Source organism: Benincasa hispida, chromosome 9 (genome assembly GCF_009727055.1).
Source record: "Benincasa hispida cultivar B227 chromosome 9, ASM972705v1, whole genome shotgun sequence".
Classification (NCBI taxonomy): Eukaryota; Viridiplantae; Streptophyta; class Magnoliopsida; order Cucurbitales; family Cucurbitaceae; genus Benincasa; species Benincasa hispida.
Genome location: NC_052357.1, coordinates 18,018,391 through 18,030,624, shown reverse-complemented (window position 1 = coordinate 18,030,624; position 12,234 = coordinate 18,018,391). Strand labels below are relative to the sequence as shown.

The following is a 12,234-nucleotide window of genomic DNA, read 5'->3' as shown; positions in this document are numbered from 1 at the left end:
CCACATTATTTGTTCAAAACCTTCATCAAATCCCTGCGAAATTAAGTTATTTTAGTCATGTTTATTATAATCAAAATCTTTATGTAGTTGATCCTCTTTATCAATAGCAGCCATGGACTTACAAAACTAGGATTTGACCTGTTATTAGGATGCAGGATGAAGTTTTTCCACAAATACACTATCAACATTGGAAATTTAGGGAAGACTATCCGTGCACTTGTTCTTTTTTCTTCCATCATCATTTAGTAATTATCTCTTAGCAAGTGATTTGCATTGAAATTTTTATCAGTCTATGGCATTGGGAACTGGCAAAGCTTGCCCCACAAGTCAAATGTTTAGTATAAATGATCCTTTGTAGCATTTTGTCACATTCTCAAGTCAAATATACCACAAATCAGTGATAATTGTTGACCTCTTATGTTCTATTATCCATCCTTCCTTTGAACAAGGACCACTGGGCCTGAGCCTCAGTTAAACAACCTTTCTACCTGGTATAATTTTGCACTTCAAAGCCTCTTCTTTGTATTTTGATTATTTTTTTTCCTTCGTCTATGCTAATTGGAGGAACTTGTTCTTTCCATTTTCCAGCATATTTTCTGAGATTTCATTGTTAGTCCTTGTGGTTGCTTGCCTTTGTCTTATTCCCTATTATTAACTATAACCTCAAGTCAAGCCGAATATGCATTTGATCCTGATTGTGGAATTTGAGTTTTGGGTGCAGCCGCTGTAAATCAATTGAAGATGCTTCTATGTTATTGGAAGAGCTACGATTATTTGATAATCAAGTCTATGGTGTAGCTCATGGACTCCTTATGGGATTTAATGAAAATGTGTGGATTCAAGCACAATATCTGTTTGATGAAGTGAAACAGATGGACTCTTCCACTGCATCTGCTTTCTACAATGCTTTGACAGATATGCTGTGGCATTTTGGTCAGGTGAAGTCTAGGAACTTTCGAGCCTGTTTAGTGACAGTCTCATATTGGTTGTTTCATGTTTCATTTTCTTTATAAGAGGAAAATATAGGTATTTGGCATTCTTGATCTTTTTTCTCCTTTCTACTAGGTACCAATTTCTTATTTCTTGTTCCTAATGACTGTTTTACTTGAAAATTAAAATCCAAAATATTTTAAACTTTGTGTCTTTTTTAATTCGTGATATTTCTTTATAGTTTATTAACTAATAATAACAAAAAAAAAGTTATTTCTTTTTGGAAAAATTAGAAACTTGAAACAAGAAAAAATATGCCCCTTCTCTTGTTAATATTTGCATACAATTTGGTATCCTTTCTTGAAAACCAAAAGAGAATGGTATCATGAGCCTAACCTAGCAGAAATTGACATGTATTCCTTACCATGTCATCAAGTGGCCCAATTTATTCAAAAAAAAAGGAAAAAAAGAAAAAGAAAAAGAAAAAGAAAAAACATCTTTCACATTTTTGCTACTACATACTGATGCTGGTTCTGATATTTGAAATTTTCTTTCTATAGAAACGGGGGGCCCAATTGGTTGTACTTGAAGGAAAAAGACGCAAAGTATGGGAAACTTTATGGTCCGATTCTTGCTTAGATTTGCACCTCATGTCTTCTGGAGCTGCTCGTGCCATGGTTCATGCTTGGTTGCTGGGTATTCATTCTGTTGTATTTAATGGTCATCAGTTGCCCAAGTTATTAAGGTAAGTTCATTCCTCCCTTCGCTCTTTATTAGTGGTTAGTTAGGCATATTCTTAGATATTGGTACCTTTTCAGTTTACCTCTAATAGTTAGTTGTAGTTCGATCTCTGGTTATTTAATTGTGTTAAATTCCTTAGTTACTCGGGTATGAAGATATTGGTACCTTCTCAGTTTACCTCTAATAGTTAGTTGTAGTTCGATCTCTGGTTATTTAATTGTGTTAACTTCCTTAGTTACTCGGGTATGAAGATATTGGTACCTTCTTTTCTTTTTTCTTTTTTTTTTTTGGGAAGATACGTAGCTATAAAGTTTTTTTTTTTTGAATGATAATATAAGTGGCAATACTACCATTCCTACTGAGATCGAGTGCCGTCTATTGGTAAAATATATGAGAGATCAAGGATGTGGTTTAAGACTTCAATGATTTTAACTCTTTGGAGAGTGTAAGACCTTTGGTTACTACTGTTTACATTAGGTGGGGTGGAAAGGGAATATCACCTCTAACATTTAATTGGAGAATGTTCTCTCCAATCGTCTCTTATATTAAGGGGAGGAAAAAGTTGTGAGGTCATTACGTCTGTTTTTGGCAAGTAGTTTCATAGGGAGAGTCTGAAGGGTGAGCCGGCCGAATTACTTGAGCAGCTGTATAATGCTTTCAGCATCTTTCTTTGTTGTTTTGGGTAAATATCAGTTGGATATCTCACAGAAAGCTAGTGATGATCTACCTCCCAAAAGAGAGTTTCAACGTGCTCAGTAATGCGTATCTTGAATAGCTCCATAGCAACACTTATCCCTGGCTGTAGGCTTCAGGCAGATTTTGACTTCTTCCTTATTGAATCATAAACTAGTTTTTGTTGGCTTGCTCAACTTTTGGATCTGCAATAATATTAGGGTTATGACATGGATCCTTAACTTAGTGTCCGAGGAGATCTTTTCTGAGTGTAATTTGCTCGCAATCAACTCGAGAAATTTGGTTAGATCTCAAGATTTGAGCAATATTTGCATGAGAACTAGACCTACTATCAATTGAGGCCTAAACTAAAGAATCTTCTTGCATGGCCAATTTTTTGTTAGTTCACACTTCACCAAAGCGCAATCTGCTTTCACCATTATTATTCATCTTGCCTGTTGACCCTTGCCCAATACTTGAATCTGCCCCTGCCCAGAAGCGAGGATAGAATTCACTTTTGTTCTTCTAGTCCATTTAGGGAATTTGTGCCTAGCTCTTTTCTCTCTCCTGCGTGTGGGTAGCACCCTCGTTTTCCTTGATCTGGAAGGTCTGAACCTCCAAGAAAGTCAGATTTTTTTGCTTAGTAGATCTCCCCTAGGAGAATTAACACCATGGATTGTATCTAGAGAGCAACTTCTACTGTGCTTGGTCCTTGGTCCTCATCTGGACCATGTTTTATGAAATTGCCAATCTCCTAGACTGATTTGGGAGAGATGGCTTGCAACAAGTCGTGTAAGGCTATGATGGAGGAGGTGGTATTCCACCCCATTTTCATGATAGAGGGGCGTTTCTTTGGCATGTAGCATTAGAGTGCATCTTTTTGAGATATCTGGTTTGAGAGAAATAGGAGAGAGAAATAGGAGAGTCTAAGTAAGGGAAATTCTTGGAGGAGGTTTGGGCTTTGGTTATGTTTCAAGGCCTCTCATAGGGCTTTTGGCACCAAGCATTTCAGTGATTACCCTTTATCTCTCTCTCTCACTCATTCTCTTTAATAGAAGCCTAGTTTTCTGTGTTTTTTTGTCGTTCTTTTGGCTCCTTCTGGATCACGCTTTCCTTCTTTGTATAGTCTTTTTCGTTTCTCTTTGGTAGTACTTCAGTGTCATATTGTCGCAAATTCCTTACATTTTAGTCATTGTGCAGCATTCTGACAGGATGGGGAAAACACAGCAAAGTTGTCGGTGATGGAGCTCTGAGACGGGCAATCGAGGCACTTCTAACTAGCATGGGGGCCCCATTTCGGGTTGCAAAATGTAATATAGGAAGGTATGTATCAACAGGCTCTGTGGTGGCTGCCTGGTTGAAAGAGTCTGGTACCTTAAAATTGCTTGTTCTTCATGATGATAGAACTCACCCAGATAGTGAAAATGTGGATCTAATTTCCAAACTCCAAATGATTTCCTTGTAGCAGTATCTGTATAATATTATTACTCATCAGAGATATGGGAAAAATTGGTTTAGAGAAACGTTTACTAAATTGGCAATGCCTTCCAAAATCAATCTCTTTTGTGCCAAATATTTGATCTCCCTCAATTCGATTCCAAATTATATATTACACCTATATAGAGAGTATATTTAGTATCACATGCTTCTGAATAATTAACATTTCTTGAGATTCTACGAATTTATTCATTTGAAAAGGAATATCTACACATATTACTCATGAAGTTGAAGATAAAAAGAAATACAATTCATTTAGTTGGAATCAATTTATTCTTCCACCAAAGCAAATCATGAAATATGAATTAATGATGGAAAAAAAAAAAAAACCGCTTCTCAAATGAAGTTGAAAAAAGGTCCAATTATAATTGATAAATGATTGGTTATTTTGATAAGTAGATAAAAGTTAAACTTGTGGCAACATGTTAGGATCAAAGGTTTAAATATACACCTTCACAAATTTTATTGTATCACCAACTTGAACATAACCGAGCAAATTTAGACATTTTTGAGTAGGAGGTTAGATATTCAAATCTTACCTTCCTATGTGTTGAACTCAAAATCCTTACGTCATATCCTTTTCTTTTCTTTTTTTTTTTTCTTTTTTAAAATACTTAATTGAGAGAAAAAAATTTGTGAAGATAAGTTTTGTCCATATACTTGTCTTAGCTATTCACAATCGAACCATTACTTTGAATAATGTACCATACTCGGCGAATCATGATGGCTTGGATAAGGATGCCTCAAAACGACATGCTTTGATGCCTTATAGGCATTGCTACAATTAATTGTCTTATCTCTCAAACTTTCTTTAGAAACTTTTATCATAATCCTTCTATCAAATAAAACTTCTAATAGATAAAAATACAATTTTCTTTTTCATAAAAAAATACACCGAAAATGGCTTAACCTGCTACATTTTCCCCTATTTTGCTAGTTGTAAGACATTTAAGCAGTAGATTTTGACAATTCACATGTTTCAAGTTATCCCAAAGAATACTCTAATCGAACAAAATGACATCTACTCTGAATTTAGAATCTGACTGTTAGAATGGTAAGATAAGAAATAGAAATTATATATAGGTTTTTTAAATTCTCCAAGAAACCATAAAGTGAAAAGAATGAATATAACAAAAGCAAGTGAATGTAAAAAGGAGATGCTAGTTAAAGAAGAAAACAACCAAACTAAAAAGGTTGATAAAAGGAATGTAGAAGCTAAAGGATCATTCGTTCTTTGGAATATTGATGGCAATGCCTACTTGGCCCTCTTGCTAGAATTTCACCGCCAACTAAATATACTGAATTTTCTTGAGAGCTACATAGTCCAATTGATAGAACTTTTAATATTCTATTTACAAACTTCTTTATAATGAATGTATGTATGTATGTATTTTGAGGAGTTAGTTTGGTATAGAATTTAAATTTTCTAATTCAACACCGACATGATAGGTGAATCATCATTTTCATATATATATTTTGTATTGGAGATATGAAGATTTGAACTTCTGAGCTTAAGAAAACGACTTTCATATCAATTACCGTTGAATTATGCTCATTTTGACAATATTTTCATTTATCTAATAGAAAATTCAGCAGAATATAACAAAAATATCGACCAAATACCACTATCGTCAACCTAATATTAATAATATGGAAAAAAAATTAATAAAACCATTTTTCTGAAGCACCTTTGAAAAATTGTAAATTTGAAATGTGTTCAGTATAGATTCTCTAAGCAATTTTAGATGATCAAAAGCATTTTTTTTTAAAAAAAAAATCTTAATAAATAAAGAGCGTTTTGAAAATAATGAATTAATTTTAAAAACACAACAAAGATAGATTAACAGATGACTTATTTTCCAAAAAAAAAAAAGAGAGAGAGAGAACTTTAAAGTGATTATTAATAATATTATTATTATTTGCAAAATATATAATAAGAAATCGAAACATATTTGTAATTAACTAACCGCTCTTAAAAATGAAGCATGAGCATAACTAAACAAATTTGTCATTTAAAGTACTATTTTTTAGAAAATGCAATATAGACAAACATTTTTATTAGAAATATTTTAACAAAAATGCTTAAACTTAAAGGTATGCCAAACACAACTACTTCAATATTTTAAAGGTATGTTGTTTGGTAACATTTTGGTTTTTTTTTTTTTTTTTTTTTTTTTTTCCGTTTTTTAAAATTAAGTCTATAAATACTATTTTCACTTCATTTTTTTTTTACCAATGATTTAAAAAACCAAGTCAAAATTTGAAAAAAATAGCTTTAATTTTTTTTTTGTTTTTAGAATTTGACAAAGAATTCAATTATTATACTTAAAAAAATGTAAATCGTTTTAAAAAATAGGAAGTAAATAGACTTAATTTCGGAACATAAAAAGCAAAAAGTGAAATGGAAAAGGAAAGAACAAATAGTCAAAGTACGAGATTTACATGGAGCTTCTTGGTTAAGACATGTAAAAGCTACTCAGATTGTCCATTCAATTCGTAATTTTAGGGATTTGTGGGTCCAAAAGCAACTTAAAAGAAATATGTACATAAAACAGAATTAAAGTGAAATCACCGACTAACATAACTAACTTAACCAACCCCTTATCTAATTTAATTAAATCTCTTTATTTCTTTTTGGTCAACACGACATTTGGACTCTATTCTAATTTTTTGTTCCCACAAATTCTAGAACATCCATGCATATGCAAGTGTCATAGTTATCTTGCTTGATGAACTTCAACCAAAATTTTTCAAAGGCTTTTAATTTGGGTAATTGTAATTGGTAGTACTTATAGGTAGGGATGTCTATGGGTTGGGTTGGATTAGGTTGAAAGATTTTTTAGACCCAACCCAATTGTTCGGATTATAAATTTTTTCAACCCAAATAACCCTTATTTAAAAATGAATCCAACCCAACCCAACTATGAAATATTTGGGTTGGGTGGTTCGGGTTAATCAGGTCATTTATTTAAAATTATGTTATTAAAAGAAGCAAAACGTAAATATGTAAAAATCTAATTTAATTATTTTCATATATTGAATTAAGATTAACTACTCAATTTCAACTTATATAGTGAAATTTGTTTTTCTAAAATGCAAAGAAACTACTTTTAAGAGTGGTTGAAGAATAAATTATTAAAAAAAAAATAGAATTAAATAAAATTAAAATCAATATATATAAATAATTGTGTTATAAGTAACAAAAAAAAATATATTTTAAAGTTAATAATAAATTCAGGTTGGTTCATGTTGGTTTGAGTTATATTAGGTGAACCCATGAATCAACCCAACTCATAAAATTTTTCATTTATTTGAACCCAACCCAACCCAAACCGCACGGGTTAGGTTGGGTTGATTGGTTTTTTTGGGTCATCGAGTTTTTTGAACACCCCTACTTTTAGGATTAATAATTAAGTATTTAATGATATTTTTAAAAACTTGCAAATATAATAAAATTTATTCTAGCTCATAGACTCCAATCTGAATTTTGGATCTAAATTTTGCTATATCTGCATTTTTTTTATTGTATTATATTTATTAATATTTTGAATCTGATTACTATATTTACCTCCGTCCCTTTTGTATCATCAAACCTGATTCCTTGTAGGTTTCAACTTTTCGATTTGAATAAATTCCAGTGTCCACTCAAACAATTTGTTGATTGTTTTCTCATGCTGTGTGCCACCATTGTCAGGTGGTAAATTTGGCTTCAAATTGATCAAGATAAGGTCTTTTCACTAATTGATTCTGTCTTATTTTCCTTTTGATACATAAAGTTGATAGGATTAAACATAAATGAGGTGAAGTTTTCTCTTTTTTCTTCCCACTTGAACTTTTCCTCCTTTAATTTGGATAACTTCTTTGATTCTACTTTGTGCAACGGTTTGTTTGCATCCACCTACTTCATTTTGATGGATTGCATGGTTTCTCTATAAAACCCATGAAGGTTTCGGCTCTCTCTGCAAATCATTCTTCTCTTTCCTTCCAGCTACACTAGATTACAAATACCAATTACCAACCTTCTTTTGTTCTTCTCATTACAAGTGTGGATTTTTGTTTGAGCTTACCACCTGGCTTTGATATTGTTCCTGTATGGTCATAGGTTGTTTGTCTTTCGTTGAAATTTGTTAAAGCTTACAAAGTTCTGAGTGAATAGATTCATCTCTCTTTGTTTATCTTCTTTACAAGCTCTCTGTCAACCATCTGCCATGGCACCTCCAAATGACCCAGCTGCCTTAAACGCTTCTGTTCTGAAATCTGAGAGTTTGGAAAATCTTATTGATTTTTTAGATGGGAAAATCAGTGTTAAAGGAGTTCCAGTGCTGTCAGAAGTCCCAACCAATGTCTTTTTCAGCCCTTTCTCTTCGATAAGCCAATCCTCCGATGCGCCACTTCCTTTGCTCCAACGTGTGCATAGTCTGTCCTATAAGGGTGGATTTCTCGGTTTCAACCGAACGCAGCCTTCTGATAGGCTGACAAATTCTTTGGGAAAATTCAAGGGTAGGGAGTTTGTGAGTATCTTCAGGTTCAAAACATGGTGGTCGACCATGTGGGTTGGGAATTCTGGGTCAGATTTACAAATGGAAACTCAATGGGTCATGCTAAATATTCCTGAAATAAAGTCATATGTCGTTATCATTCCCATTATTGAAGGAAGTTTCAGGTCTGCCCTTCATCCTGGGACTGATGGGCAAGTCTTGATTTGTGCTGAAAGTGGCTCAACTCATGTGAAAGCATCGAGCTTTGATGCCATAGCCTACGTTCATGTGTCTGATAACCCCTACAAATTAATGAAGGAGGCCTATGCTGCCGTTAGAGTCCATTTGAATACTTTTAGACTCTTGGAAGAGAAGCCTGTCACGCATCTTGTGGACAAATTCGGTTGGTGCACTTGGGATGCTTTTTACTTAACTGTAGACCCTGTTGGAATTTGGAATGGTGTTAATGATTTTGTTGAAGGCGGCATCTCGCCAAGGTTTCTCATCATTGACGATGGATGGCAAAGCATCAATTTGGATGGTGAAGACCCAACTCGAGATGCAAAAAATCTTGTTCTCGGTGGGACTCAAATGACTGCCAGGCTCTATAGATTTGACGAGTGTGAAAAGTTTAGAAAGTACAAAGGTGGATCCTTGTCAGGTCCAAGTGCTCCATCGTTTGATCCAAAGAAGCCGAAGCTGTTGATCGCGAAGGCCATCGAGATTGAGCATGCTGAGAAAGACAGAGACAAGGCCATTGGCTCTGGAGTCACTGATATCTCTAAGTTTGAAACCAAAATTAAGAAGCTAAAGGAAGAGTTGCATGAGATTTTTGGGAAAGAAGAAGAAGAAGACAGTACTGCCATAAGCAAAGGTTGTACAAGCTGTTCTTGCAAGGCAGAAAACTCTGGAATGAAGGCTTTCACAAGGGACTTGAGAACACAATTCAAAGGTTTAGATGATATATTCGTTTGGCATGCTCTTGCTGGTGCTTGGGGTGGTGTAAGGCCTGGGTCTACCCATCTGAATTCCAAGATAATTCCCTGCAAGCTCTCTCCTGGGCTCGATGGCACAATGACTGATCTTGCTGTTGTGAAGATCATTGAAGGCAGCATCGGACTCGTACATCCTGATCAAGCTGATGATTTCTTCGATTCCATGCATTCTTATCTTTCTAAAGTTGGGATTACAGGAGTGAAAGTTGATGTGATGCACGTAAGTATCTCTAAAACGAAACCATTCAGTCTTATTCTTTTAACTTAGTGTGATGAATAACTAATCTATCAACTCTTTCGTCCTACTGTTTGTTCAATTCAGACTCTAGAGTATGTCTCAGAGGAATATGGAGGAAGAGTTGATCTTGCAAAGGCATATTATAAGGGTCTGACCAACTCTCTTCTTAAAAACTTCAAAGGGACTGGCCTTTTCTCTAGTATGCAACAATGCAATGATTTCTTCTACCTTGGCACAAAGCAAAACTCTATAGGAAGAGTTGGTAAGAATTTCAACTTCTTCCATTTCTCTGTTCTTCGATCATTTAAATGTCACAGAAGGGTTCATTGACTACAACAAATGTTTTGTGGAACAGGTGATGATTTTTGGTTTCAAGATCCAAATGGTGATCCCATGGGTGTTTACTGGTTACAAGGTGTCCACATGATCCACTGTGCATACAACAGCATGTGGATGGGGCAGATCATACAGCCTGATTGGGACATGTTCCAATCAGACCATCTATGTGCCAAATTCCATGCAGGATCAAGAGCCATCTGTGGAGGTCCTGTGTATGTGAGTGATTCAGTGGGCGGCCATAATTTTGATCTCATAAAGCAGCTTGTTTATCCTGATGGAACTATTCCTAGATGCCAACATTTTGCCCTCCCCACAAGAGATTGCCTCTTCAAGAATCCATTGTTTGACAACAAAACTGTTCTCAAGATCTGGAACCTTAACAAGGTACTACTTCCTAGTTCCATCTTTTACTAACTAATACACCCAAATCTTTATATCTTTTCAAAAAATGACATTTATTTCATCTTCTTGGTTGGAATTTAACTACAGTATGGAGGTGTAATTGGGACTTTCAACTGCCAAGGAGCAGGGTGGGACCCAAAAGAGCAAAGAATCAAGGGATATCCAGAATGCTACAAACCAATGTCCACAACAGTACATGTCAATGATATAGAATGGGACCAAAAACCAGAAGCAGCCCCAATGGGGAATTTCGTCGAATACATTGTGTACCTGAACCAAGCTGAGCAAATACTCCACACGACCCCAAAATCTGAACCGCTAAAAGCGACCATTCAACCATCTACATTCGAACTTTTCAATTTCATACCCCTTAGAAAGCTGGGTTCCAACATCAAATTCGCCCCCATTGGCCTGACGAACATGTTCAACAGTTCAGGAACCATTCAGCATTTGAAGTATAACGAAAATGGAGTGGAATTGAAAGTGAAAGGAGGAGGAGATTTCTTGGCTTACTCAAGTGGGTCGCCGAAGAAATGCCTTTCGAACGGAATCGAAGTGGAATTTGAATGGGATTCCGATGGAAAACTGAGTTTTGACCTTCCTTGGATTGAAGAAACCGGTGGAGTTTCTAATTTGGATATTTTCTTTTGAGAAAAAAAATTAAGTTTTAACTATATCTAAGTTAATTTTTACTTAATTTTATGCATTTTGTTGTCTTGTTGTTAAGTGACATGTGTGCTAAGGGATAGCCATGTCAACTAAATAAAGGCTTCTATCATTATTATTGTATTTTCAAGCTTTTTTCCCCCTTCTTTTTTGTTGAGATTGTTTGAGGATTTGTCCTTTGAAAGAGGGCATTATGTTTTGGATTTTTTCTACTAAATAAATGTGTTGGAAAGACTTTAGGGTCATTGTAATTTAGGGTTTTTTTAGTATACGATCATTACGGATTGAACCTCTGACTTCAGAACGTATGCCAATACCACTGAATCGAGCTTACTTTAACAATTTTGGTCCAAATTTTAGAATAAACCATTCTTCAAACTAGAATTTTGGTCCAAATTCTAACTTGAATAATGGTTTTATTCTAGTGGTTGATTTTGTCTCTATTTTAAACTTATATTTTGAAGACATCTATTTTAGTTCACATTCTCTTGAGATGTGAAATTTTCTACTCATGTTTGTAAAATAAGACCATAAATTTTAGGCTTAAATATTACTTTATTATCGTACTTTCAACATGTTCATTTCGCCGTTTATACTTTCAAGATGTTCATTTTGATCCTTTTACTTTCAACTTTGGTTCATTTTGGTTCTTATACCTCCAAAGTATCTATTTTGGTCCTTATACTTCTAAAAAGTGGCAATTTTGATCACTTCATATTCATTTTTATTTAATTTTTTAAGAATTAAAATGATCACTTTTGAAAAGTATATAAACGAAAATGAAGAAAGTAAAATGACTGAAATGAACATTTTGAAAATATAAAGACTAAACTGAACCAAAACCGAAAGTACAGGAGTAAAATAAAAATTTGGGGCAAATAATTTTGTATTAGTTCAACTACATGCATAAATGTATAAACGTTGTTGTGATATCAACCTCGAGATTTAGAGATTTAATATCCACACTTTACCGATTATAAAAAAGATATTTAGGATAAATATTTATATCTCTATCTCTCTCTCTTCCTTTTTTGAGATATGTTAAAGAAACATTTTATATTTTATTTCTTATTCTTCATTTGTTATAATTTTTTAGTTCCCTCTCTAGTATATTCGATGAATTAATATTTTAATATGTTATGAGCTCCGACATATTTGACTTTGAAATGCATTATATCTTGAGATCAAATATATTGGAAAAAGAGATTTCTCAAAGTGTCTAACTAAAATCAAGATTTCCCAAAAATGAGGAAAAGTTAAAGCAAATTCAAAAGGC

At 34.0% G+C, this 12,234-nt stretch overlaps 2 protein-coding genes across 2 annotated transcripts in view; both read left to right on the top strand.

The window, feature by feature from the left end:
- Positions 1-3,900, top strand: part of LOC120085435 (pentatricopeptide repeat-containing protein At2g31400, chloroplastic) — a 6,235-nt gene extending 2,335 nt beyond the window's left edge. The window contains exons 2-4 of the mRNA XM_039041397.1: positions 722-938; positions 1,491-1,675; positions 3,544-3,900. Of these exons, the coding sequence (XP_038897325.1) occupies positions 722-938; positions 1,491-1,675; positions 3,544-3,808 (667 nt within the window). The 3' untranslated portion in view covers positions 3,809-3,900. The remainder of the gene's footprint in view (positions 1-721; positions 939-1,490; positions 1,676-3,543) is intronic.
- A 3,868-nt stretch (positions 3,901-7,768) lies between these two features.
- On the top strand, positions 7,769-11,247 carry LOC120085851 (stachyose synthase). Its single transcript, XM_039042071.1, has 4 exons — positions 7,769-9,533; positions 9,636-9,813; positions 9,907-10,274; positions 10,380-11,247. The coding sequence occupies exons 1-4, from the start codon at positions 8,049-8,051 to the stop codon at positions 10,941-10,943; spliced, it is 2,595 nt and encodes an 864-aa protein (XP_038897999.1). The 5' UTR covers positions 7,769-8,048; the 3' UTR covers positions 10,944-11,247.
- Positions 11,248-12,234: the final 987 nt, after the last annotated feature.